This window comes from Haematobia irritans, chromosome 5 (genome assembly GCF_050003625.1).
Source record: "Haematobia irritans isolate KBUSLIRL chromosome 5, ASM5000362v1, whole genome shotgun sequence".
In the NCBI taxonomy this organism is placed as follows: domain Eukaryota; kingdom Metazoa; phylum Arthropoda; class Insecta; order Diptera; family Muscidae; genus Haematobia; species Haematobia irritans.
In genome coordinates, this window is record NC_134401.1 from 93,363,621 (window position 1) to 93,390,563 (window position 26,943).

Genomic DNA, 26,943 nt, shown 5'->3' on the forward strand with positions numbered 1-26,943 from the left:
AAAAAACACAAATATTTTTTCGTGTAATTTTTTCCCTTGTGTTAACATAATATTTCTATAACACTCACTATATAATTGTATTACGTTAAATGTTTATTTGAGTACCGATGGAAAACTGATTGAATCCCTTAAGGATTTTTTTGAAAGCTTTTTTTATCAATGCGCCGGTAGGTGGTAACTTTTGAATTCATTTAAAGTGATATTAGTTTTTGATAAATAAAATGAAATGAGGGGTTTTATCGGGGTCTTTTAAAATATAACTGTGGAATCAAAGGTGTAGAATAAATTATTGATTTAAAAGCCAGGATATGTTATCTACAGTTTAGGGTAAAAATTATACCATATTAAGGACAAATTTCTTTTATATACAAATATTTTATATGACATATTTTATTTGATATGCAGATCGGCTATAATGTCCTGTTTCTGTATATCGAACCAAAGCTTTCTTTTGTATTCCAAACCAAAGAAAATTGATTTTGATTAATCTATTTCGAAAGGCAAGTCACTTCATATTTGGCTGTCAAGGAAAAAATAAAAAAAAATTATTAAAATTCTCAAACAAATGAAACGATCTTTAGAAAGGAGGAGAAGCCAAATTGTTTCGAATTTGAGTGACTGAGTTTCTTTCGAATGCACTGGAAAAAGCAAGACCGGTTCCAACGATTTTGTCTATACATGAATGATTTTGTTATTGATTCCGATCCAAAGAAGAGGATAATTGAAGCAAGGATACTTTTAAGACAGAATTCTCTTTTAAATTTGAATTTCGTATATTTGATTGTAGGAAACAAATTTTAATTCATTCGTTTTTGTCAGCTTTTTTCTTTATTTGCTATTAAAGTCCTTTAAAAACATGTTAACGAAAACTTAAATGTCCAAATTCAAAAGCAAAAGCAAAATTTCAATAAATTTATTTTAACAACGCATTATGGAAAAAATTGAATATAATTTATTTAATTTTTTTCACGATATTCCCATAAAACATTTAACTTTTCATTTATTATTTTGGTTAGTCAGCGAAAGGTTTTTGTAAACTTAACGAATATAAAAGTGTTTCCTAACATCAAGGATCATTTTCATTACTTTATAATTTTCTTTTGTAAAAGTAGGCTAGAAGTTTTCTTTAGTTTTTTGCATATGAAGGTTTGTGTATAGGTCGCATTTTTATCCGATCTTAATCAATTTAAGTTTTTTTTTTTTAAATTTTCAATTAACAAAAATTGTTTCAAATATATTTTTTAATTAAAATAAAAATCAATAACAATAACAACACGTATATACGGCCGTAAGTTCGGCCAGGCCGAATCTTATGTACCCTCCACCATGGATTGCGTAGGAACTTCTACTAAAGGCTGTCATCCACAATCGAATTACTTGGGTTGCGATAACACTTGCCGATGGCAAGGTATCGTAAAACTTTTTAACACTGTCTTCTAAATTGTAAGTTAGCCCATACGGGGTATATATTAAACAAAAAAGGCCGATTAAATACGTATATAATATAGTTTGACAAAATTTTCTATAGAAATGAAAACTTGACAAAATTTTCTATAGAAATAAAAATTTGACAAAATTTTCTATAGAAATAAAAATTTGACAAAATTTTCTATAGAAATAAAATGTTGACAAAATTTTCTATGGAAGTAAAATGTTGACAAAATTTTGTATAGAAATAAAATGTTGACAAAATTTTCTACAGAAATAAATTTTTTACAAAATTTTCTATAAAAATAAAATTTTGACAAAACTTTCTATGGAAATAAAATTTTGACAAACATTTCTATAGAAATAAACGTTTGACAAAACTTTCTATAGAAATGAAATTTTGACACAACTTTCTATAGTAATAAAATTTGACAAAATTTTCTATGGAAATAAAGTTTTGGTAGATTATTTTTGGCGATATGGACCAATTTTTGTGTAATAAGTCATCGGCTATATATAACTAAAGACCGATATTGACCAATTTTTACATGGCTGTTAGAGGCCATATATTGACAAAATGTACCAAATTTCAACCGCATCGGATGACTTTTGCTATATATAATCATGGACCGATATGGACCAATTTTTGCATGGTTGTTAGATACCATATACTAACACCATGTACCAAATTTCAACTGGATCGGATGAATTTCGCTCCTCCAAGAGGCTCCTGAGGTCAAATCTGGGGATCGGTTTATATGGGAGCTATATATAATTATGAACCGATATGGACCAATTTTTGCATGGTTGTTAGAGGCCGTATACTAACATCAGGTACCAAATTTCAACAGGATCGGATGATTTTTGCCCCTCCAAGAGGCTCCGGAGGTCAAATCTGGGGATCGGTTTATATGGGGGCTATATATAATTATGGACCGATATGGACCAATTTTTGCATGGTTGTTAGAGACCGTATACTAACATCAGGTACCACATTTCAACCGGATCGGATGAATTTTTCCCCTCCAAGAGGCTCCGGAGGTCAAATCTTGGCGATCGGTTTATATGGGGGCTATATATAATTATGGACCGATATGGACCAATTTTTGCATGGTTGTTAGAGACCGTATACTAAGACCACGTACCAAATTTCAACCGGATCGGGTGAATTTTGCTGCTCCGGGAGGCTCCCCAAGCCAAATTTGGGGATCGGTTTATATGGGGGCTATACGTCAACGTGGTCCGATATGGCCCATTTTCAATACCATCCGACCTACATCAATAACAACTACTTGTGCCAAGTTTCAAGTCGATAGCTTGTTTCGTTCGGAAGTTAGCGTGATTTCCACAGACGGACGGACAGCCGGACAGACGGACAGACGGACGGACGGACGGACGGACGGACATGCTTAGATCGACTCAGAATTTCACCACGACCCAGAATATATATACTTTATGGGGTCTTAGAGCAATATTTCGATGTGTTACAAACGGAATGACAAAGTTAATATTTTTTTTTTTTTAGTTCTTAGCATCTTTTTCTGTAATACCAACAATGTAGAAGAAATTATTCGGTTTTATAAATTTTTTAAATTTTGCCTTTCGCCTGGACGGAGAATCGAACCGCGGATCATGCAATTTGTAAGCCAACACACTATCCACTGGGCTATGTAGCTGTCATTGTTATCAATAGACAATTATCATATAAGTAATATTTATATAGCATAGCTTGCGGCGCCCACGAGCCGATTAAACAAACTTTATCTAACAGAAACATACATTTAGGTGGGCACCGTGAAGCAGTGGTTGCTAAGTCCCCCTTGCATGTCAAAAGTCATGGGTTCGATCCCAGCTTCGACCGAACACCAAAAATTTTTTTTTTTACATATATACCAGATATGTTCGGAAGATTCCGAAAAGATGTTCAACATTACATACTATATTAAATTTTTACTATGAACTTAAAGTCAGAAACGAACAGTGCTTGATATAAACGAAATGGACTGTGTTGTTGGTTCAAAAATATTTTTTTATTGAAAAAATAAAAATTTGTAACAAACATTTTTTTGGTGATAAAAGTTTAACATTTTCGTAGAAATTCAAAAAACTCTAACAAAATATAAACATTTTCGGTACACGATTTCGACCCAACTGGGTACTAAAACCAATTGTATTTTGTTTTACTTCATGGACATCCCTGTCGAAAAAGTAGTGAAGATGTTCTTTTTCGATCCGGAAGTGGTGCAAAATTGGCCCAGGAGCGATGACATTAACATGGGCTTGTCTTGAAACAAAAAACAAAAAAAAAAAAAAAAAAAAAAACAAGTAAAAATTAACCATTAAATACGAAACATGAAAGTTATAAAAAATAAAATTAAAAGAACTTCCTGTAGGTAAAATAAAGAACATCTTTTGTAGGGAATTTTTGGAAGTGCTTTTAATGTTGTGCCTTTAGAACAACTTCCAATTTTGTTTTTGGTGGGACTATTATGTTTTAGCTAAAATTTCTCAAAAAGGAAAATGTCCTTGACTTTAATAATTTGTTTGTTTTGTACGCTAATTAAATGCACTAAAATGGGGAGAAATATTATTCACAAACCTTAGAAACTCTAGTTAAGAATTAACTTACACCCAGAGAAGGAATATGATCACCTCAAACATGTTTCAAGAGCACCATGTTACTTTTTCACAGCGTCAAACATAACATGCTTTCCGAAATCAGATACACAATTTCCGAGAAAAGAACAGGGTTTCGACAAACATCCCAGCAGTAAGAGTTTAGTTGCGCTTTTTGGTATACAATAAAGTAGGCAGTGCATCCACACTTCATGAATCGGTGGCAATAACGTAAACGAGTAATCTAACTGCACTGAAAAAAAGCATACCCGGTTCCAAAGATTTTGTCTTTACTTTATAAAATTTGGTATTGATTCCGAGCCAAAGAAGCGGATAATACAACTAAGGATACTTTTAAGACACAATTCTCTTTTAAAATCGGGTTTTATGTACTTGCTTCTAGGAAGCAAATTTTAATTTTTCGCTTTTTTAGCTTTTTTTCTTCATATGCTATCAAAGTCCTTTAAAAACAAGTTAACGACGACTTTATTTTTCAAATTAAGACTCGACTTCTAGTAGAAATTATGCTGTGTTTCAAGTATAAAACGTCTTTAAAATAAAGTGTTGAAAAACATGTCCTATATTTGCTTTGTAGTCAAGATGCAAAAAGACAACAAATTTTAAGACAATTTCATTAAATTTAAAGATTTTTTCTAAATTATTAAAGTCAAGTTGACCTTAGCCCAAACATTTTTTTCTTTCATGTTATGATATCCATTTTTAAATCAAATCACTTAATTATAAGGACAATACGACTTCATTGAAAAGTTTATCGACCTTTGGTCAAGGAAAAACACTTTATACTAGAGAAATGCGTCTTCTATGCTAAGCCAAATTTGCATTCGTATTTTAATGACATGAAATCTTTGACCTCACGACAATATTTTTTTCAGTGTAGTTTATGATCATTCGTTTACGTTATTGCAACCAGTTCATGCAGTATAGATGCATGAAAGGTAGTGCTGTTTTCCTGCACGCCAACAATGCTATACTCAAGATTATATATCACTTCTGAGCAATATTTCTATTAAAATGAGCCAATACTTTTTTTTTGGAATAAATAATTTAGTCTAATTTTTATTATAATTTTTAAAATTAAGAAATTATTTTAAAAAATTTTCAAAAAAAAAAAAAATTCCCAGCCCAATGAAATTTTCCTTATCGCAAGCCTGTCTCAAAAATTCCTCGAACTAAACGTAAATATAAAATCCAACGACCTTACAGATAAATTCGTAGCAAACCTAAGTAAAAGGAAATATTCTTATATTATTTTAAAAGTTTTACAAATAATCTACGACTTGGTTAATATAATTATAATTTGGTGTCATTCGATTATGCCAAATTATAGTGGTAGCCTTTTATTTTAGCAATTACGAAATAATCTCTTATCAATGAATAAAACACTCAGAAATGTCACCATCCAAAACTGAGATTGAACTCGTATTGCATCACTATGGTGCTCCATATAATACAATAAATAATATATCATATTTATAATATAGAAATTTTTTTGTTAAAATATTGAATTTACATTTCTATACCCTTATTTGCTATAATATTTTCTTAATATAACGATTTAATTTTTCTCTTTCTAGTTACGGTGGCATTCGTGGCGGTTATCAACATTTTGCACCACAAGGTGGTCAAGATTCCGGTTTTCCCAGTCCACGTAGTGCTTTAGGTTATCCATTCCCGCCCATGCATCAAAATTCATATTCAGGCTATCACCTAGGAAGCTATGCGCCGCCCTGCAATAGTCCACCAAAGGATGGTGAGTGTTAATAATTTAAGCAAAAAATAAAAGTAAAGGGTCAAAAATTCTATGCAGGTTAAAGAAGCTCTAGACAAATGTTTCTCTTTTAGTTCAAAGAAGTTCAACTAAATATAAAATTCTATACTATAGTTTAAGATTTTTTTTTGATTAATAGTTCATTGCATTTTTTTTAATTTCATTCGCAAAAACAAATCGCTATAACAAACATAAACATCATTATAACACTATATATAATATTATGGTTAATTTTTATTCAACTTACCAGAAAAATGTAGTCATTAACGTTTTCGTTTTTTTTTTATCTAAACTCTTGTCTACTTTGTAGTTGATCACTTTTTGGTATGGGTTTCCTGTTATTGCCTTGTCTTTGCATGGTGATTTATCAATACTTATTATGAATTTGACAGTTTTTTTGTATCATATATATAAAAAAACGTAGCTAATACATCCAGTGTACAACTGCTGACCATTCAGTCTGAATGATGGTTTAGCCTTACTGCTCAATAGATTTAGTCTGGCCTATAGCAGACATAGTAGACGCTTGTTTTATGAGCCAAAAACCTAAGATTATTATCATGGAATTGAGGAAAAAGGACATTTATATGACATTAATACATGGCTAAGCACTTCAAATGGAATAGCCACTCTTGAGCAAAAAAAGTGATTGATTACTATGGAAGATATGACATTTTATTTTTGTGTTTGTTGTTTTTTTTATTATATTTCAAAAATATTAACAAGATATGGGGGGGTTTCATATATAATGCATTTGTTTTTTTTTAAACATGTGTATTTTTTTGTGAAATTCCAAGTTTTCTCTTAGTTTTCGTTTTGAGAAAATGCTTTGTAAATTTCTTTCTTTGTTGTGAAAGATCTTATTTTGTCTCTTACATGTCGACATAAACTTTTCGTGGTTCTTTTTGATCATAATACATTCACATCACCCTCATATTTGTAGTTACTTGAAGAACTGAGATTGATGATATACTAGATCTCATTGTTGGGATAAACAGGGATGCCCATCAAGAGATTGTTAAGGTGAAATTTGGAATTTACAAAAAAATATTGGAATTAATTGTAATTGTTTTTTAAATTTAATTTTCTTCCACTATAATAAATTATAAAATTTTCAGTATTTCTAAATCAACATCTTTATATTGGCATCCCTAATAAATCTCTTGATAACATATATCATCTTAATTTTACATCGTTGTTGTTGTTGCTTCATGCTGCCTTATTGTCTTCAATGAAAGTGGTTTGTATGATCTTTGCGATTCCCTCTGCCATAAACCCTGTGATCTCTAGACTGCTTGTGAATTTGCATTACACTCAAAGAAAAAAACTCAATGATCTTCATCGTTGACACCAAGTAAAATTTAGCAGTCCATTAAAAACGAAAACAACAGCTCCTACTACACTTGAGCTGATCACAAATCAACATGAAACCACTTAAGATCCCTCCAAAATCATACAGTCTATGTCAGTTTCATCAACAGTGTCAGCGTTAGCATCATCGTCATTTTCAGCATGTGCGTCTTTATTCAACTAAACAGCATTGTGGTCATAATACTTCGTCATCGAAAGTCAAAGGTGTTGATGCTGGTTTCAGAAGATCTTTCAGCTCCAACCAAATTTGAGAACAATAGATGTGGGGTATTTCGTTTGAGAATATTTCTCTAAGGGAATTATACGGATAATGCGTTTTGAAAACTTTTTCAGCTTATTCAAGCAAACATTTTCAAAAGTTATACAGAAGGAAATCACAATAGAGATACAAAACATCAAGTGTTTTTTTTTATTTGATTTAAGATATTCAAATGATTCAACGTTAAAGGGTATACAAATGGAATGATAGGGATTTGATAAAGGCAAGTTGCTTTCAAATTGGAAAAAGATAAAATAAACAAAAGAAAAATTTAATTTGAAGACTTATATAATTTATATAATTCACTGATTCAATTAATTATTCCATCTAAACTTTGTTTAGAACCAACAACAGGAAGTCTATTGCCGAACCTTTTTGCAAGCTCAAATCAATCAAATAGGAGCCACCGTATGGAATAAATATCATGCCTTCCTGGCATGATATCATTCGACTGAAAGGCCTGAATGCGTCAGACAACGCAAAATACCGACGTACTGCAATCTTTGTTTTCTTCAATTGGACAACATATGGCGTCTCGATATGTTTATTAGGATAATCTAAATTCTCTAGTCCGAAGCCTAGAGGTCTGGAACGAGGACCAGATACATTTCGGAGATCTAAACATTTCTACGAATAGATAGAAAATGGCCGAGAGCACAGGAGTTGGGAATTGGAGGGTCCTTTAAGATGGATGACGAATGCAGTATCTTTCTGTCAGTTGACAACATATAAGAACTGACTATATGACGTCCCGACATGTTTATGAGCATAATCTATATTGGATTGTCGCAAACATAGAGGACAGGGACGAGAACACGATTTCGGAGGTCTGAACATCTGGATTAAAAATTGTGACAGTGGTATTTACTGCAAATAGTTGGGAATTGGAGAATAGCTTAAGTTAGACGATGAATGCAGCATCTTTCAGATATTACAAGAGCTGCAGAACTTTTATCGTTGAGTCCGCTATTTAGGTGCGATATCAGCATTTTCAGCAAAATTTTCTCAATTTTATTTTCATGGCAAATGTTCTTCAATTCCAGCATTCGTTTTGGATAGAACCTATTGACAAACACTTCTTATACACATTAGCAAATTTTTTGTTCCTGTTACTGAGGTTTGTTTGTTTGTGGTTATTGTTAATTTGAAGTGTGATTTATTATGAAGTATAGTGGTTATTTTGTCCTCTTCATGTTCTCATTGTTGTTGTTGCAGTCATCATCAATGTTTTATGTCTGTATGATTGTGGCAAAATTCACACTTGTCTAGAGCTCTTATAATGAAAAATTATCAATGGCACTTTAACACAAGACCACAACAGAAATAACCCACAGAAATGAGGATGCTGATGCTGCTGCTTCTACTGATGACGATGATGATGAAGAGATGAATCAAAACGATGTCTTTGGAAATTTTTAAGGTATATTTTGAATAAAGGCTAGACTTTAAATGGTGAATACAAAAAAAGATGCTTCCTCATGGTGTTGAACCAAAAATAAAAACAACGACACCATAAAAACCTACATAAGAGGACTTTTTGTTTTCGGTATTTTGTTTTATTACTTTCGAATGACTTCAACAACAACAACAACAAGGCATATGAAAGCCCATCGATTCATTCATTCATTGATCTTTTAATTTGAAAATACTATGGTCTTATAATTGGTCATTTCATTTAACAGCAGGGGTAGATTGTTAAGCAAACACTGATTATTGTTGATGATGACAACTCCCTGCTGTGTCAAGGTTCGTAGTTCAATGGATTGGTGGTGATACGTCAACCCTTTTCTGTATACAAAGCTACAAATCCATATTGACTTTTACAGAACAGAAATATTATCGTTTATGAATTGCTACTGGCTAATATATTATATTATTTTTATATCTGAAGTTTATTTGTATTTTGTATAGTTTGCAAAGTAGCTTATTGTTATCACGAGATGTTTGTTCATAAAAAATTTTAAAAAATGTGATTAGTTAAATTTATTTACTTTACCACCCACATCTAGTTGATTTATTGAAGAGAGAAGTTCACCAATGTGGTATCACAATGGACTGAAGAGTCTAAGTGAACCTGATACATCGGGCTGCCACATAAACTAACCTATTTGACTTATTACGAATTCTTTTATAATAAAAGGACAAATGTATGTCAATATTCTCTAAACTTCAAATGTAAATGTCTCTTTCATTTTCACATATTGTGACAATTATCCAACGTCTCATTCAAACTTTAAATACTGTGAAATCAGTTCAAATATTGTCAATAGAATGGACATTTTTTTTATTAGTGATAAAAAAATAGTACAAATAATTTCTACTTTTTTTGAATTGCTCAAGGTTAAACGTTTTTGTTTTTTATTTTTTTCTGTTGTGAATTTTTGAACAATTGTATCCGAAGGGGGCTTCACATTGCCATTTATGAAGATGTGTCCCATCTGAATTCGCTCATGCGGAAACATAGACAATAAATTTAGAATGTGTGTGTGTGTGTGTCTGTTTTGTTTCTGTTTGTCAAAACGCAGTTACAGTCACTATTTGAAACGTTTAATTATGTCATCGGATGATTGAAGTGATAGATAAAAATTTCAAAAAAACAAGCAATGAAACTTAATTCAAGTTAAAAGCGAAATTTAAAAAAAAGAGCAAACAAAATCTATTGAGGTTATACTGAGAGAATCCCTTAAAATAATCCTAGTAATCGTTTTATCACAAAGATGCTTTAATGCTTGACTAAAACCAATTGATAATAATTATATCAATTCATTTTAATACAACTAAATTCGTAGCACAATTTTAATTATTTATTAATTAAATTATTAATTTACATATACATAGATCTGATACTGGATATTCTGACATAGTGATATTATTTTATTTTTGATTCAAATCGATATGTCTGGGCCACCGTGGTGCAATGGTTAGCATGCCCGCCTTGCATACACAAGGTCGTGAGTTCGATTCCTGCTTCGACCGAACACCAAAAAGTATTTCAGCGGTGGATTATCCTACCTCAGTAATACTGGTGACATTTCTGAGGGTTTCAAAACTTCTCTAAGTGGTTTTACTGCAATGTGGAATGCCGTTCGGACTCGGCTATAAAAAGGAGGTCCCGTGTCATTGAGATTACCATGGAATCGGGCAGCACTCAGTGATAAGAGAGAAGTTCACCAATGTGGTATCACAATGGACTGAATAGTCTAAGTGAGCCTGATACATCGGGCTGCCACCTAACCTAATCTAACCTATATCTGAAATGCTTTCGATACCATGAAATAAAGAACAGGTATTGTACAGTAGGCGCAGTTACACTGTTGGAAATTCCGGCAAAGTAGTTTCATTACACCCTCCACCATAGGACTTTGTCATTCCGTTTGTAACACATCGAAATATTGCTCTAAGACCCAATAAAGTATATATATTCTGGGACGTGGTGAAATTCTGAGTCGATCTTAGCATGTCCGTCCGTCCGTCTGTTGAATTCACGCTAACTTCCGAACGAAACAAGCTATCGACTTGAAATTTGGCACAAGTAGTTGTTATTGATGTAGGTCAGATCGTATCGAAAATGGGCCATATCGGTCAACTTTTACGTATAGCCCCCATATAAACGGACCCCCAGATTTACCTTGCAGAGCCCCTAAGTGTAGCATATTTCATCCGAACTGGCTGAAATTTGGTACATGGTGTTAGTATATGGTCTCTAACAACAATGCCAGAATTGGTCCATATCGGACAATAATTATATATAGCCCCCATATAAGCCGATCCCCAGATTTGGCTTGCGGATCCCCTAAGAGAAGCAAATTTCATCCGATCCGGCTGAAATTTGGTACGTGGTGTTACTATATGGTCTCTAACAACCATGCCAGAATTGGTCCATATCGGACAATAAATTTATATAGTCCCCATATAAACCTATCCCAGATTTGACTTCCGGAGCTTCTTAGAGGAGCAAAATTCATCCGATGCGGTTGAAACTTAGTACGCGGTGTAAGTACACGCAAAGAAAAAAAAAACGTTCGGAAAACGTGTACCGAAAACGTTTTTCTTTTGTTAGAATTTTTTGAATTGCTTCGAAAATTTTAAACTTTTATCACCAAAAAAAATCGCTTGTTACAAAATTTTTATTTTTTCAATAAAAAAAGTTATTTTTGAAACAACAACACAGTCCATTTCTGACTTTAGGTCTTTAATAAGACACATTTTACAGTTCAAAATTTAATGTACCACAATGTAATGTTGAACATTTTTTCGGAATCTTCCGAACATATCTGGAATATATGTACAAAAAAAAAACCAAAAAAAAAAACTTTGGTCGAAGCAGGGATCGAACCCACGACCCTTGGAATGCAAGTCGGACGTAGCAAGAACTGCACCACGGTGCCACACTAAATGTTTGTTTCTGTTAAATAAACTTTGTTTATTCGGTTCGTGGGCGCCGCAAGCTATGCTATATAAATATAACTTATATGGATATTTATCTATTGATGACCATAACAGGTACATAGCTCAGTGGTTAGTGTGTTGGCTTACAAAGTGCATGGTCCGCGGTTCGATTCTCCGTCCAGGCGAAAGGTAAAAAAAGTTTAAAAATTTATAAATTCGTATAATTTCTTCTACATTGTTGGTATTACAGGAAAAGGTGTTAAGAACAAAAAAACATCGTGGATGTCAGAAAGATGTGAGAGAAAATGCAATTAGCAGGAAAACAATGTTTTTTTTTTTTTTGAGTTTATCCTTATGAAATTGTTGTGTTTTTACATCCTGGAAAAGAATAAACGTTTATCACAAAAAGTATATACTTTTCTCCCAAATACACTTCCTTACAGCGAAAAGCAAATGAGAAACGAACTTTGTTTTTGTCTAAAATTTCGTTTGGGAGGAAAGAATTATTTTTTTGCATGTATATGGTCTCTAACAACCATGCCAGAATTGGTCCATATCGGACAATAATTATATATAGCTCCATATAAGCCGATCCCCAGATTTAACCTCCGGAGCCTCCTGAAGGAGCAAAATTCATCCGATCCGGTAGAAATTTGGTACATTTCGCTAGTGTATGGCCGATAACAACCATGCCAAATTTGCTCCGTATCGATGTATATTATATGTGGCCTCCAAATAAACCGATCCCCAATCACAGAAAATCACGATTGCCACTCGAGCCAAAAATATTCTACCAAAATTTTATTGCCATAGAAAATTTTGTCAAAATTTTATATTTCTATAGAAAATTTTGTCAAAATTTTATTTCTATAGAAAATTTTGTCAGAATTTGATTTCTGTAGAAAATTTTGTCAAAATGTTATTTCTATAGAAAATTTATGAAGCATTTCATAGTTGGAGAGGAATATTTTGCAAAATCTTCCAAATTAACAAGAATTCTACCAATCTACCAAACAATAAAAAATCTGACATTTTTTGTAGACTCGGGTTCATACCCAGCAAAGAATACTTCAGCAGTAAGAGTTTAGTTGCGCTTTTTGGTATACAATAAAGTAGGCAGTGCATCCACACTGCATGAATCGGTGGCAATAACGTAAATGAGTAATCGAACTAGTTTATGATCATTCGTTTACGTTACTGCATCCAATTCGTGTAGTATAGATGCATGAAAGGTTGTGCTGTTCACGCCAACAATGCTATACGCAAGATTATATATCACTTCTGGGCAATATTTCTATTAAAATGAGCAATTATATCAGCGCTATGTAGAAGCTGCTCTAAATCGGGACATCGCCCACAAAAATCAGCGATTATTCGGTTGTTTTGTAAGCAGTTGGTACTGCCTCTCTCCCTTAGAATCCTGCTGAAATAGTGCTCCATTTTTTGCTGGGTAATTATATATAGCCCCCATATAAAGCGACCCCCATATTTCAAATCTGGCTCTATAATTACAGCACAAAAGTTCATAACGGTTCGTAATTATTTCTTCCCTATATATATATATATATCGGTCAAGAACTGAATATATACGTATCTAATCGACCTTTCTTTTGTCTACTATATATCCCGCATGGACTAACTTACAATTTAGAAGATTATGTTAAGAAGTAATTTAATTGTGGATGACCGTCTTTAGTAGAAGTTTCTATGCAATCCATGGTGGAGGGGGTACATAAGATTCGGCCTGGCCGAAATTACGGACGTACATAACATATATACATATAAATTAAATTTTACTTTATTTACAATTATTAGAATTTATATGATAAACATAGTACCAAAAAATAATATACTATTAAAATAAATTAATATTATAGTATTAAATATATAATATTGGATTACAATAAATGTGTGCAAATATTATAGAAAAGCAGTTCACATATGCATTTACATGTATGTACGGATTGTGCCATACTTTGTTGGTAAATGTGCGTGTCTGCGTATCTCTGATTGTGTGTGAGTATAGTTCAAGTGTCTGCTAGGTAATTGTAATTGCTGTAATTAAGTTTTCATTTGGCGTTGTAATTAATTACAGACCATTCTTTTCAGTGTCTGTCTGTCTGTCTGTATGTTTGTCTATCTGTCTAGTGGTCTGGATCAGTGGTCTCTGTATACGTCCATTGAATTTTGTGCTTTTATTTTAGGTTTAATGTTTTCAATTTGCAAGTATATTTTATTTTAGAGGTCTTAAATAATGATAATATATGCAATATATGTATTCTTATGTATTGCATAGATATAGACAAATGTATGCCTTTACACGCTTATATTCATTCCATGGCAGTAGAGCGATCTTTTCATTTTCATTATTGAATACTTGATAACTAACATACACTCACTGCTCCATCCTGGAGTTTTAATTGTCCATTAGTAATAACATTTACACATGTTTTGAAGCTCTGATGGCTAATGATGGCCAACCTTGATATGGAATTATGACTACAGATAATAAATTTTGAAGCCGGCTTATATTTTACAAATACACGAAAGTATATGCAGTATTGCACTAACTAACCATTACTGGTGTTAGTAGTTTGTGGAGTTATATCTTCGAACAACTTAATTTGATAAAAAAAAAACAACATGAAGAGAATCATTATGAAGTGCGACTATGACGAATGAGGAACATTATAAAGACATTTTCTTGATAAAAGAGAAAACTAATAGCTTTCATTAAAAATTTTAATGATATTAAAAATTTTATTTAAAAAAATTTTAATCCAGAGAAATATAGATGAAAATAGAACATAAATTTATAAATATATAGAATATACATTTATATATATAAAGTAAACTAAGATATACTGAAGATGATCGATAATGATATAAATAAAGTTATAATATTCCATTTAAATTTAAATACAAAAAAAAAATTTTTAATTACAAAATAATTGTTCCAATTTAATTTTTTAATTGCCACAAAGATGCTAACATCAATCACAGAATTAATAAGACATTTTTAATTTTTTTTTATAGATTCAGTTATAAAATAATTAATTTTAATTTTTTTTAATTTTAATAAATTAGTTAATTGAGGCTACACAGAAAAAAATATCACCAAAATATTTCCAATTAAAAAGTTAATTGAAGTTGAAAATTTTTTCAATTAATAAATTAATTGGTACAATTAACTTTTTAATCAAGATAGAAACATTAAGTTAATTTAGTCAATGATTGAAAATTTTAAAATTTTTAATTAAAAAGTTAATTGATACAATTAACTTTTAATCAAATTCGGAAGACTAAGTCAGTTATAAAAGTGATTAAATTTTTGATTAATTTTTTTTTCAAACAATCAATTGTTAATCCAACTAAAAATTCTAAGCCAATTCAGAATGTAATTGAAAATAGTTTTGCAATCAACATCAATTAAGTTTTTAATTGAATCAATTAAAAACTTAATTGAAATTTGGTAATGAAATCAATTAATTTTTTAATCAAGAATTTTTTCTATGCCCAATTAAAACTGTGATTGATACTATCATTTTCGTGATTGAAGACATTTCAATTAAAAAATTAATTGGATCAATTAATTTCGTGATTGAATCAGAAAAAAATTTTTTGTGTGTACCAATTATTTATTTAACTTTTAATTGTTTTAATTAAAAAATATTTAGTTAAAAATTTTCTAGTAATTTTATTAGAGCATTTTCTTATATGTTTTCAATCAATTTATAGAATTTAATTATTTTCCAAGTTTTCAATTATATTTTTAATTGGGAATATATTATAATTTATATAAAATATTATTTGTGATAATTAATATTTTAATTAAAACATAAACATTCAATAATTTTCAATAATTTTCTCAACAGGCTTTATTTTTTATTTAATTTAATTAATTATTTAACTAATTATTAATAAATTATTTAATTGAGGCTACCAATTATTTATTTAAATTTTAATTGTTTTAATTAAAAAATATTTAGTTAAAAATTTTCTTGTAATTTTATTAGAGCATTTCTTATGTGTTTTCAATCAATTTACAGAATTTAATTATTTTCCTAGTTTTCAATTATATTTTTAATTGGGAATATATTATTATTTAATTAAAATATTATGTGTGACAATTAAATATTTAGTTAAAAATTTTCTTGTAATTTTATTAGAGCATTGTCTTATATGGTTTCAATCAATTTATAGAATTTAATTATTTTCCAAGTTTTCAATTATATTTTTAATTGGGAATATATTATAATTTATATAAAATATTATTTGTGATAATTAATATTTTAATTAAAACGTAAACATTCAATAATTTTCAATAATTTTCTCAACTGGCTTTATTTTTTATTTAATTTGATTAAAAATTTAATTGTATCATTTAGACTACGTTATCAGTTTCAAGCAAAAAAAAAATAAATAAATAATATGAAATAAATTAAGTAATTAAACAAAAAAATCAAAAATTAGACTAAATTTATAAAAATTGAAAAAACACAATCAAACAAAAATGGATACACATCGCGTATCCACTTTATACAAAGCATGGTCGCTGAGTGCATTACAGATAAAACATACTATGAAATAGAAACAAGAAAAATATGGTATACCAGTTTATGCTTTTATTTAACTAAAACAATTTAAATTTGAAAAAAAATAATAAACTGAATAAAAAAATATATCAAATAAAAATCTTAATTCAATTGTATCTAATAAAGAAAAATGAAATTCGATTAAACTAAAAAATAATTAAATTAATTAATTAAATAAAATCAAATTAAATTTAAATTAATGGAAATTTAAATAAAAAAAGAGATTAAAGAATATAATATAAATTAAACACATTTAAATTAGGCTAAATTATTTTAAAATTACATAAAAATTAAATTAACTAAATATTCAATTAATTAGAGTTAAATAAATAATTAGAGTAGTAAAATCTAATTGAATTAAATTAAATGAATAAATTAAGTAAAAATAAAAGCAAAACTATATTGAGTTTAATTAAATAAAATTAAATAAAAATTTTATGAAATTTCATAATTTAGTTTAAATTAAATTAAACCAAATAGCATTAAATTAAATTAAATTAGAATATAATATAAATTAAACACATTTAAATTAGGCTAAATTATTTTAAAATTACATAAAAATTAAATTAACTAAGTATTCAATTAATTAGAGTTAAATAAATAATTAGATTAATAAAATCTAATTGAATTAAATTAAATGAATAAATTAATTAAAAATAAAAGCAAAACTAAATTGAATTTAATTAAATAAAATTAAGTAAAAAATTAATGAAATTTCATAATTTAGTTTAAATTAAATTAAACTAAATAGCATTAAATTAAATTAAATTTAGAAAAAAATACAAACACAAATAGTTTTTAGGGTATATTTAGCATTTTTATATTTTTCTGTTTTAACGATTTCATAAGGTAAATTGATAACACTTCAAATGAATTTAAAATTAACAGAAATTTGCATTAAATCAACTTGATGAGAGTAAATAATAAAAACGGAATATTCTTAAATTAAGTTAAATTTATAAAACTAAATTAAGTTAAACAAATTAGATTATGTAAACATTAAATTAAATTATATTTACTTAAACCAAAAATATTTAACTAAAATTTACACCAATATTTTTATAGTTTTTCTATGATGCCTTAATTTCCAAATTTTTTACCTTCTTCTCCCTTTTTAGATTTCTCAGATTTTTCCATATCGGACAAATGCGAAGATTCCGGCCTACGTGTTAATGGTAAAGGCAAGAAAATGCGCAAACCCCGCACCATATACAGTTCACTGCAATTGCAGCAATTAAATCGTCGTTTCCAGCGTACACAGTACTTGGCCTTACCAGAACGTGCAGAATTAGCGGCGAGTCTGGGTCTGACTCAAACACAGGTTAGTTTCATTTCTATTTTTTTTGCATTTTTCTCTTGTCCATCTGACCTTTCATATGGAATCTAATCGAGAAATTTCCAATCACAACGGAAATCGAAAGATCGATACGTTATTGTTAGTAAACCCTTTTGTTATAGTTTCTAATGTCAAGATAAAATTGTTATATGCCAATTGTTTATGGTCATATAAATGTTTTTGTCAATTTAATCGATTGCGAGGAGAATAAAAAGTGAATTTAGTTCATTGAATTTTTAATATGAATCGATATGAATATGGATTAGTATGATGGCAATTAAAGTAGTTAATTTTTTAATGAGATAGTTTTTTTTTTTTTATATAAATTAGAATTTACAATTCTTTTACAATGATTGCAAATTAATTTTATTTCATGTTTATTCATAAGGGTCTTGAATGAATATTGAATAATTGATTGATTTTGTGTAAAATGTTAGAAATTTGGAAAAATAAAATAAATGCAAAATTAATTAAAATTAATACAAATACCTCAATAGTCTTAAGATATTTAAAACTTAACGGGTGTAACTTTTTGATTGATGACCTTGAATGGTCAATTTATTTTTTAGATCTTTTATTAGGACTGTTTTCTTTTTGCACTGGATGCAACATTTGTATGGACTATCCAGAACATCGTTGCACTGGTGTTCTATGCGGAATATCTCATCAATGCAAGTCGCATCGATATTGCCAGATTGTATTTTGATAAAGTGACGCTTCATCGATTCACAACAGCAATTTATTGTGACTAATTTATTGAAAAACATGAAATTCAAAGTGGTGCAGTGCCATAAATAATCGCAGCATATTTATTACTAATTGGAGCATTTCATACATTAAAAATTCAAGATTGCACTTCTATTCTATGATTGTTTTTAAACAGCTGATGACAGTGTTGCATATTTTTGAAGATGTCCTGGATAAGCGAGTACTTTTAGGGTATCCAGTGCTAAAAGAAAACAGCCCTGTTCTTAACTTTGTAGTTGGGTACAGTACCAAAATATACCCGTCTCCTGATTTTACATCTTAAAATTATAGAAATTATAGTTGAGATAGGAATCTAATTTTTTTATAGTAAATCGAGGCACTATTACCATTATTTCCCTGGCTTTTGTCCCCCAAAATCCCCAATAAATTTTTGTCAAGTTTTGGGAAAAAAGGAATAGACTCTGCTGTAGAAAATCCGTTAAAATCTAAAAATTTGAAAAAATATGAAATTTTTGTTAAGCCAGTTTACGAGTTACCGAAGACGGGTGTTCAAAATATCATCCGGTACAAGCCCTCATTAGCATGAATTTTGGATATAAAGTCATCAAATATTTATCTTGGACTTGGACTTGCATTCTAAATGCTCGAGAACTAAAACTGAGAGTTCCAAATCAAAAAGTTCTCCTATAAATATCCCAGATTTAGGGGAAAATCCCCAATACTGGCAACACTGAATCGCGGTTTAATATCGTATGTTCAGAATTTTTCCTAGCTGAAGTTGGAATATGGAATGGTGTACACTGAAAAAAATATTGACCTAATATGGAATGCTAAGGACAAAATTCTTTAAAATAATTACATTCTAATTAAAAGAAAGTTTATAATCCTTACTTCAAACAGAGAATAAAAATTCGAAGAATGAGATCTGCATCCAATTTTAATTTTATCGATCCTAGATTTAAAGCCAGAGAGGTCCGTAAAAAATTTTTTTATTTTAAAGAAGCCCCATATTTGGCTCGGAATCAATACCAATATCCTTAAAGGAAGGTCAAAATCTTTGAATCCAAGTAAAGTTTTTTTGAGTGTATTCCGTAAAAAATTTCTTTATTTTAAACAAGCCGCATATTTGGCTCGGAATCAATACCAATATCCTTAAAGGAAGGTCAAAATCTTTGAATCCAAGTAAAGTTTTTTTTGAGTGTATTTACATTTTTGATTATGCTTTTTAAATTAGTACGATTATAATAATACAAATCTATTTTGAAGGGTATATGTGTTTCGGTGCAGCTCAACACAGCGATATTTTAAATTCTTCTCAAAATAGAATGTTTTACGAGTTTCTTAACTTAACCAAAAGCCACCTTTTAGCATTTAAAAAACCTGCATCGACAACTAACAAACATATTGGCCGAAACAATATTTGCATGCTTCACTTAACGCCTAAGGCGTTAAATACTTAACAAACAAAAAAAACATATTAAAAAAGGAGATTGTCTTAATATAAACATATACACATTTCATGCATATATTTAAATAATAAAATAAACAACGAAACCTGCATTTTTTTGGTTTAATAAGAAAAAAAACAACAACAACCGATTGATATCTACTAGACAGCTGTCAATCTATTGCATGAAAGGAAAACAACTTGAAATAAAATTTTAGTAAATAGAAACAATTAAAAAAAAAATAAAAAAAAAATAATAATTTTAAGTTTTTTACTTTAAAATAAAATAAAGATATATTTTGTATTAAAGTAAAAAAATTAAAAGCAAAGAAAATTATTTCAAATTTCTCCAAGTGTATTTAAAATTCTAATATCTCATATGGTTTTAAGACCAGACAATTTTGTGGCCACAAATGGCATGAGCCAGTCTTTTTATTTTGCTGTTATGAATTTGAAATTTCTCTAAGTGTATTTAAAATTCTAATATCTCACCTTAGGTTTTAGCTATATATATATTTTATCAAGCTAACAAGACCAGACAACTTTGTGGCCAAAAATGGCATGAGGCAGTCTTTTTATTTTGCTGTTGTAAATTTGTTGATATTTTTTGTTTAGAATTTTTCCCTAGAAAACTACAGGCGATAACAATAAACAAAGGAGAGTTAAAGTACAAATACCACAACAAACCCAAAGACATGCAAACTTAGCTATTTTTTTTGTAACTCTAAAAGCAAAGTCATATCGTGGTGGCTTTGTTAGTCAATATTTTTTAATGCTTAACCAGTTGTTTTTTTTTTGCTGTTTATTTTTTGACACGCCCCCTCGGTTTTGTGTTACTTTATTAGACAGCTTAACTTTAAAAGGAAAAATAAAAACGACAATGCCTTACAATAAAGTGAGGAAATCAATAAACCTTTATTCCTCAAACAAGAATATAAAAAGGAAAATAAAAGAAATAGTTCAACTTAATATCGTTTAAATTCTTCAGCTTAATACACACACAGAAAAAGGACTTGGTTGATTCAAATATTAACAGCCTGTTTCTGTATGACGAACGAGCTCTATCGATCGACTGAAATGCACAGAAACAGCTGATTTTTGGTTATAAATTCAGCTGTTTGTCTCCATTTCAGTCGATCGATAGAGCTCGTTCGACATACAGAAACAGGCTGTTATTCTATCGAACAAATTAAAAATAATCTGTTCCTTCAATGACAACGAATTTTAAATTAAATTAAATTAAATTAAATTATTATAAAATAAAATAAAAATGTAACAAAAGTAATTAAATTATTATTTTAAAGAAATGTTTTAACTACTAAATTATGTAACTACTATAAAAAATATAATAAAATCAATTAAGTTTTTTTTTTTAATTAAATGTAATGTAAATAAAGGTAATGTCTTTTATATTAAATTAGATTAATGTAGTTAAAATTGCTACAATACTAGAAAATATTAATTAAATGAAAAGTAATTCAATAAACATAATATATTGTTTCATGTTAATTTAATTATTTTTTTTTTAATGAACTTTAAAATATGCCATCAATATATTTGAATTTATTTTTCTTAATGTATTTTAATAATTAAAAAATTATTTGTTAACATAATAACAATATATAATATATATACAATATATATGCTCGGGTGTCATCAGTATTTGAGGATAGATATACAGGCTTCAACACTGACTTTTTATAATCTGTCTCAGTACACACAAAAAAAAAAAAAAAATTCTGATTCAATCACCAAATTAAGTGATCCAATTAATTTTTTAATTGAAATGTCTTCAATCACGAAAATGATAGTATCAATCACAGTTTTAATTGGGCATAGAAAAAATTCTTGATTAAAAAATTAATTGATTTTCAAATTAATTTCAATTAAATTTTTAATTGATTCAATTAAAAATGTAATTGATGTTGATTGCAAAACTCAATTAATTTATTTAGTTAATTTAATTTAATTTATTATTAATTAAAAAAGGTAACTATTTTTAATTACTTTCTGAATTGGCTTAGAGTTTTTATTTGGATTAAAAAATGGTTGTTTGAAATACATTTTTAATTAAAAATTAAAAAACATATTAGCATTTTTATACCCTCCATCATAGGATGGGGGTATATTAACTTTGTCATTCCGTTTGTAACACATCGAAATATTGCTCTAAGACCCCATAAAGTATATATATTCTGGGTCGTGGTGAAATTCTGAGTCGATCTAAGCATGTCCGTCCGTCCGTCCGTCCGTCTGTTGAAATCACGCTAACTTCCGAACGAAACAAGCTATCGACTTGAAACTTGGCACAAGTAGTTGTTATCGATGTAGGTCGGATGGTATTAAAAATGGGCCATATCGGTCCACTTTTACGTATAGCCCCCATATAAAGGGACCCTCAGATTTGGCTTGTAGAGCCTCTAACAGAAGCATATTTCATCCAATCCGGCTGAAATTTGGTATATTATGTTGGTATATGGTCTCTAACAACCATGCAAAAATTGGTCCATATCGGTCCACTTTTACGTATAGCCCCCATATTAACGGACCCCCAAATTTGGCTTGCGATTGCTCTAAAAGAAGCAAATTTCATCCGATCAGGCTGAAATTTGGTACATGTTGTTGGTATATGGTCTCTAAATACCGTGCGAAAATTGGTCCATATCGGTCCACTTTTACGTATAGCCCCCATATAAACGGACCCCCAAATTTGGCTTGCGATTGCTCTAAGAGAAGCAAATTTCATCCGATCCGGCTGAAATTTGGTACATGCGGTTAGTATATGGTCTCTACCAATCATGCAAAAATTGGTCCACATCGGTCCATAATTATATATAGCCCCCATATAAACCGATCCCCAGATTTGGCTTGCGGAGCCGAAAAAGAAGCAAATTTCATCCGATCCGGCTGAAATTTGGTACATGATGTTGGTATATGGTATCTAATAACCATGCAAAAATTGGTCCATATCGGTACATAATTATATATAGCCCCCATATAAACCGATCTCCAGATTTGGCTTGCAAAGCCTCAAAGAGAAGCAAATTGCATCCGATCCGGCTGAAATTTGGTACATGGTATTGGTATATGGTCGCTAACAACCATACAAAAATACATCGGTCCATAATTATATAATTATATAAAGCGCCCATATAAACCGATCCCCAGATTTGGGTTGCGGAGCCTCAAAGAGAAGCAAATTTCATCCGATCCGGCTGAAATTTGGTACATGGTGTTAGCATATGGTCTCTAACAATTATGCAAAAATTGGTCCGCATCGGTCCATAATTATATATAGCTCCCATATAAACCCATCCACAGATTTGGCTTGCGGAGCCTCTAAGAGAAGAAAATTTCATCCAATCCGGTTGTAATTTGGAACATGGTGTTAGTATATGATCTTTAACAACCGTGCCAGAATTGGTCCATATCGGTCCATAATTATATATAGCCCCCATATAAAGCGTTCTCCAGATTTGACCTCCGGAGCTTCTTGGAGGAGCAAAATTCATCCGATCCGGTTCAAATTAGGAACGTGGTGTTAGTATATGGTCGCTAACAACCATACCAAAATTGGTCCAATCACACAAAAATTGGTCCATATCGGTCCATAATCATGGTTGCCACTAGAGCCAAAAATAATCTACCAAAATTTTTTTCTATAGAAAATTTTGTCAAAATTTTATTTCTATAGAAAATTTTGTCAAAATTTTATTTCTAGAGAAAATTTTGTTAAAATATTATTCGGTTCATAATAAAATTTTCATCATTGTCAAAATTTTATTTCTATAGAAAATTTTGTCAAAATTTTATTTCTATAGAAAATTTTGTTCAAATTTTATTCGGTTCATAATCATGGTTGCCACTCGAGCCAAAAATAATCTACCAAGATTTTATTTCTATAGAAAATTTTGTCAAAAGTTTATTTCTATAAAAAATTTTGTTAAAATTTTCTTTCTATAGAAAATTTTGTCATACAATTGAGAAGATGGTGTTAGGAGGTTTTAAGATGCCTTGCCATCGGTAAGCGTTACCGCAACTTAAGTAATTCGATTGTGGATGGCAGTGTTTAGAAGAAGTTTCTACGCAATCCATGATGGAGGGTACATAAGCTTCGGCCTGGCCGAACTTACGGCCGTATATACTTGTTTTTAACTGAATTAGTCTTCCGAATTTGATTAAAAAGTTAATTGTATCAATTAATTTTTTAATTAAAAATTAAAAAATTTTCAATCATTGACTTAATTAACTTAATGTTTCTATCATGATTAAAAAGTTAATTGTATCAATTAATTTGTTAATTGAAAAAATGTTCAACTTCAATTAACTTTTTAATTGGAAATATTTTCGTGATATTTTTTTCTGTGTACTAAATAAATTTGAATAAAATTAAAAAAAAAAAATAATAATTCAAATACAAATGTTATATTAATTAAATTAAATAATTGATATAAATAAAAGTAAAACCTGTTAAATGAAACTAATTTAACTAAACTAAATTATATAAAAGTAAACCAAATTAAACAAGAATAAAATAAAATTTATTTTTTTAATTAAATTAATTTCCATACTAAAATAAATTATGTAACTACTATAAAAAATATAATAAAATCAATTATATTATTGTTTTTTTAATTAAATATAATGTAATTAAAGATAATCATTTTTATATTAAATTAAATTAATGTAATTAAACTTACTACAGTACTAAAATAAATTAATTTATTTATTTATATATTTACAATCATAATGAATTAATGAATTTTTTTTAAATAAATTAAATTAAATTAATATAAAATGAAAAATATTAATTAAATGAAAAGTAATTCAATAAACTTAATATTTTGTTTCATGGTAATTTAATTTAATTGTTATTATTATTATTTTTTTGAATGAACTTTCAAATATACCATCAATTTGTTTTAATTTATTTTTCTTAATGTATTTTAATAATTAAAAAATTATTTGTTATTATGTTATACAATATATATACTCGAGCGCCATCTGTATTTGAGGATAGATATAAAGGGATCAACACTGACTTTTTATTATCTTTATCAGTACTAAATAAATAAAATAATAAACTAAGTAAATTTGAATAAAATTAAAAAAAATTAAAAATTTTAATTTAAATAAAAATATTATATTAATTAAATTAAATAAATAATATAAATAAAATTTATTTATTTTTATATAATATTTATAACCATAATACATTATGAATATAAATAATGACAGAATGTAGGGTACTAACTACAAAGGTTTTCGACCCAAATATAAGTAAAAGTGAAGCCTGTTAAATGAAACTAATTTAACTTAACTAAATTATATAAAATAAACCAAATTAAATAAGGATAAAATAAAATAAAATTAAATTTATTTTTTTTTTAATTAAATTAATTTTCATATTGAAGCATGTTAAATTTTTATTTCTATTTCTTAATAAAATTAAAAAAATCCATATAAATTAATCAAATTATTATTATTAAAATTAAAAATAATTTAATATAACTTTTTTAAAAATTAATATTTTGTTTTAATTCAATTTAATTATGTTTGTTGTTGTGCCTCAAAATATACCATTAAAATTTATTTTATATACCATTAAATTTATTTTTCCTTAATGTAATTTAATACTTAAAATATTATTTGTTATTATGTTAAAAAAAGTAAATGCTTGGGCGCCATCTGTATTTGAAGATAGATATACAGGTTTCAACAGGGGATTTCCCACCAATCATTCTCTGTCTGCATAGCCGTTATCAGTATTAAATAAATTTGAATAAAACTAAAAAAAATATAATAATTAAATTCAAATAAATTAAATTATATTAATTAATTTCTTTAAATTAGATAAATTTGAAAAAAAATAATTTAATTAATTTTACTAAATTATTTTTTTTTTAGTTTTTAATTAAATTTATTTGCATAGCCACTATCTGTCTTGATATCTTAATTTACCTTTCAAGCATTTACAAAAAAAAAAAAATAAATAAAACGTATGTGTATTAAATCAAAATAATATATTTACAAAATAAATAAGTTTAGTTTACTTTAGCATAAATTAACATTATGTTAATTAGACTAACTTCAATTAAAATAAATAAAATTAAATTTGATTATTTTAAATTAAACTAAACTGAAGTGAATGAAATTAATATAATTTAAATTAGGTTGAATTAAACTCAATTAATTAAAAGTAAATTTAAATGAAATAGCTTATTGTTATTGTTTTTACAAAAATATTTGGTATTTCTTTCCCAGTGTAGTTATTTTCTCTTCTCCCAAATTGAGCCATAAATTTCCAAGCAAAAAAAATGTTGCTCTCTCACATTTTTCCATAACAGGAAATACACCCAATTTTAATAAATAATAAATTAAAAAAAAATATATTAACTTTCGTGCTATAGTTTAGAGTGATGGAAGGGTTGTCCCATCATCCTAGTGTCATATAAGACTACACTCGAGCAAACAAGACAAATAACTGTCGGGCGTTAAGACTAAAATAGTGTTAATTAAACAAGTTAATGAACTTTGCACATTGAGACCCAAGGAAGAAACCTAACAAAAAACCGGGGGAAACTCCCAAAAAAAGGAAAACGAAAATTAATTTATGGCCTTCAGAATGCGTTTTTGGGGTGTAACTGTTAGTTTACATTTTAACTGTTATCGACTTTCAAAGCTTGCAGAAAAGGCTATACCAGCACAATGCATCAAGAGACCACTTCACTCAAGTCAAGACTAGGATATCAGACGACAACATCTCTGAAGTTAGTTATAAACAACACTTGGCCTGTACTCTTGGACAATATAGTCTCAAAATAAGGAGGTTAATGTAATATTAGCCGCATGTCGTTGTTATATGGTCATAAAAGTTTTGCTTTTTGTCTTGTCTCCTTGTTTTTTGAGCATACGCTTGAGGCAATTTTTGTTTGCACAATCGCCATGTGCTTCACTCCACTGTCCTGTTGGCAAAGGCTATGTCACGAGAGCGAAAAAAAAGGG

The 26,943-nt window shown here is 28.8% G+C and overlaps 1 protein-coding gene across 4 annotated transcripts in view; it reads left to right on the plus strand.

Moving 5' to 3' along the window:
* Positions 1–26,943, plus strand: part of Dll (homeotic protein distal-less) — a 144,987-nt gene that overhangs the window by 18,677 nt on the left and 99,367 nt on the right. For all 4 annotated transcript variants that reach the window (XM_075311162.1, XM_075311164.1, XM_075311161.1 and 1 more), the window contains 2 exons: positions 5,640–5,815; positions 17,566–17,768. In XM_075311162.1, the coding sequence (XP_075167277.1) occupies positions 5,640–5,815; positions 17,566–17,768 (379 nt within the window). The remainder of the gene's footprint in view (positions 1–5,639; positions 5,816–17,565; positions 17,769–26,943) is intronic.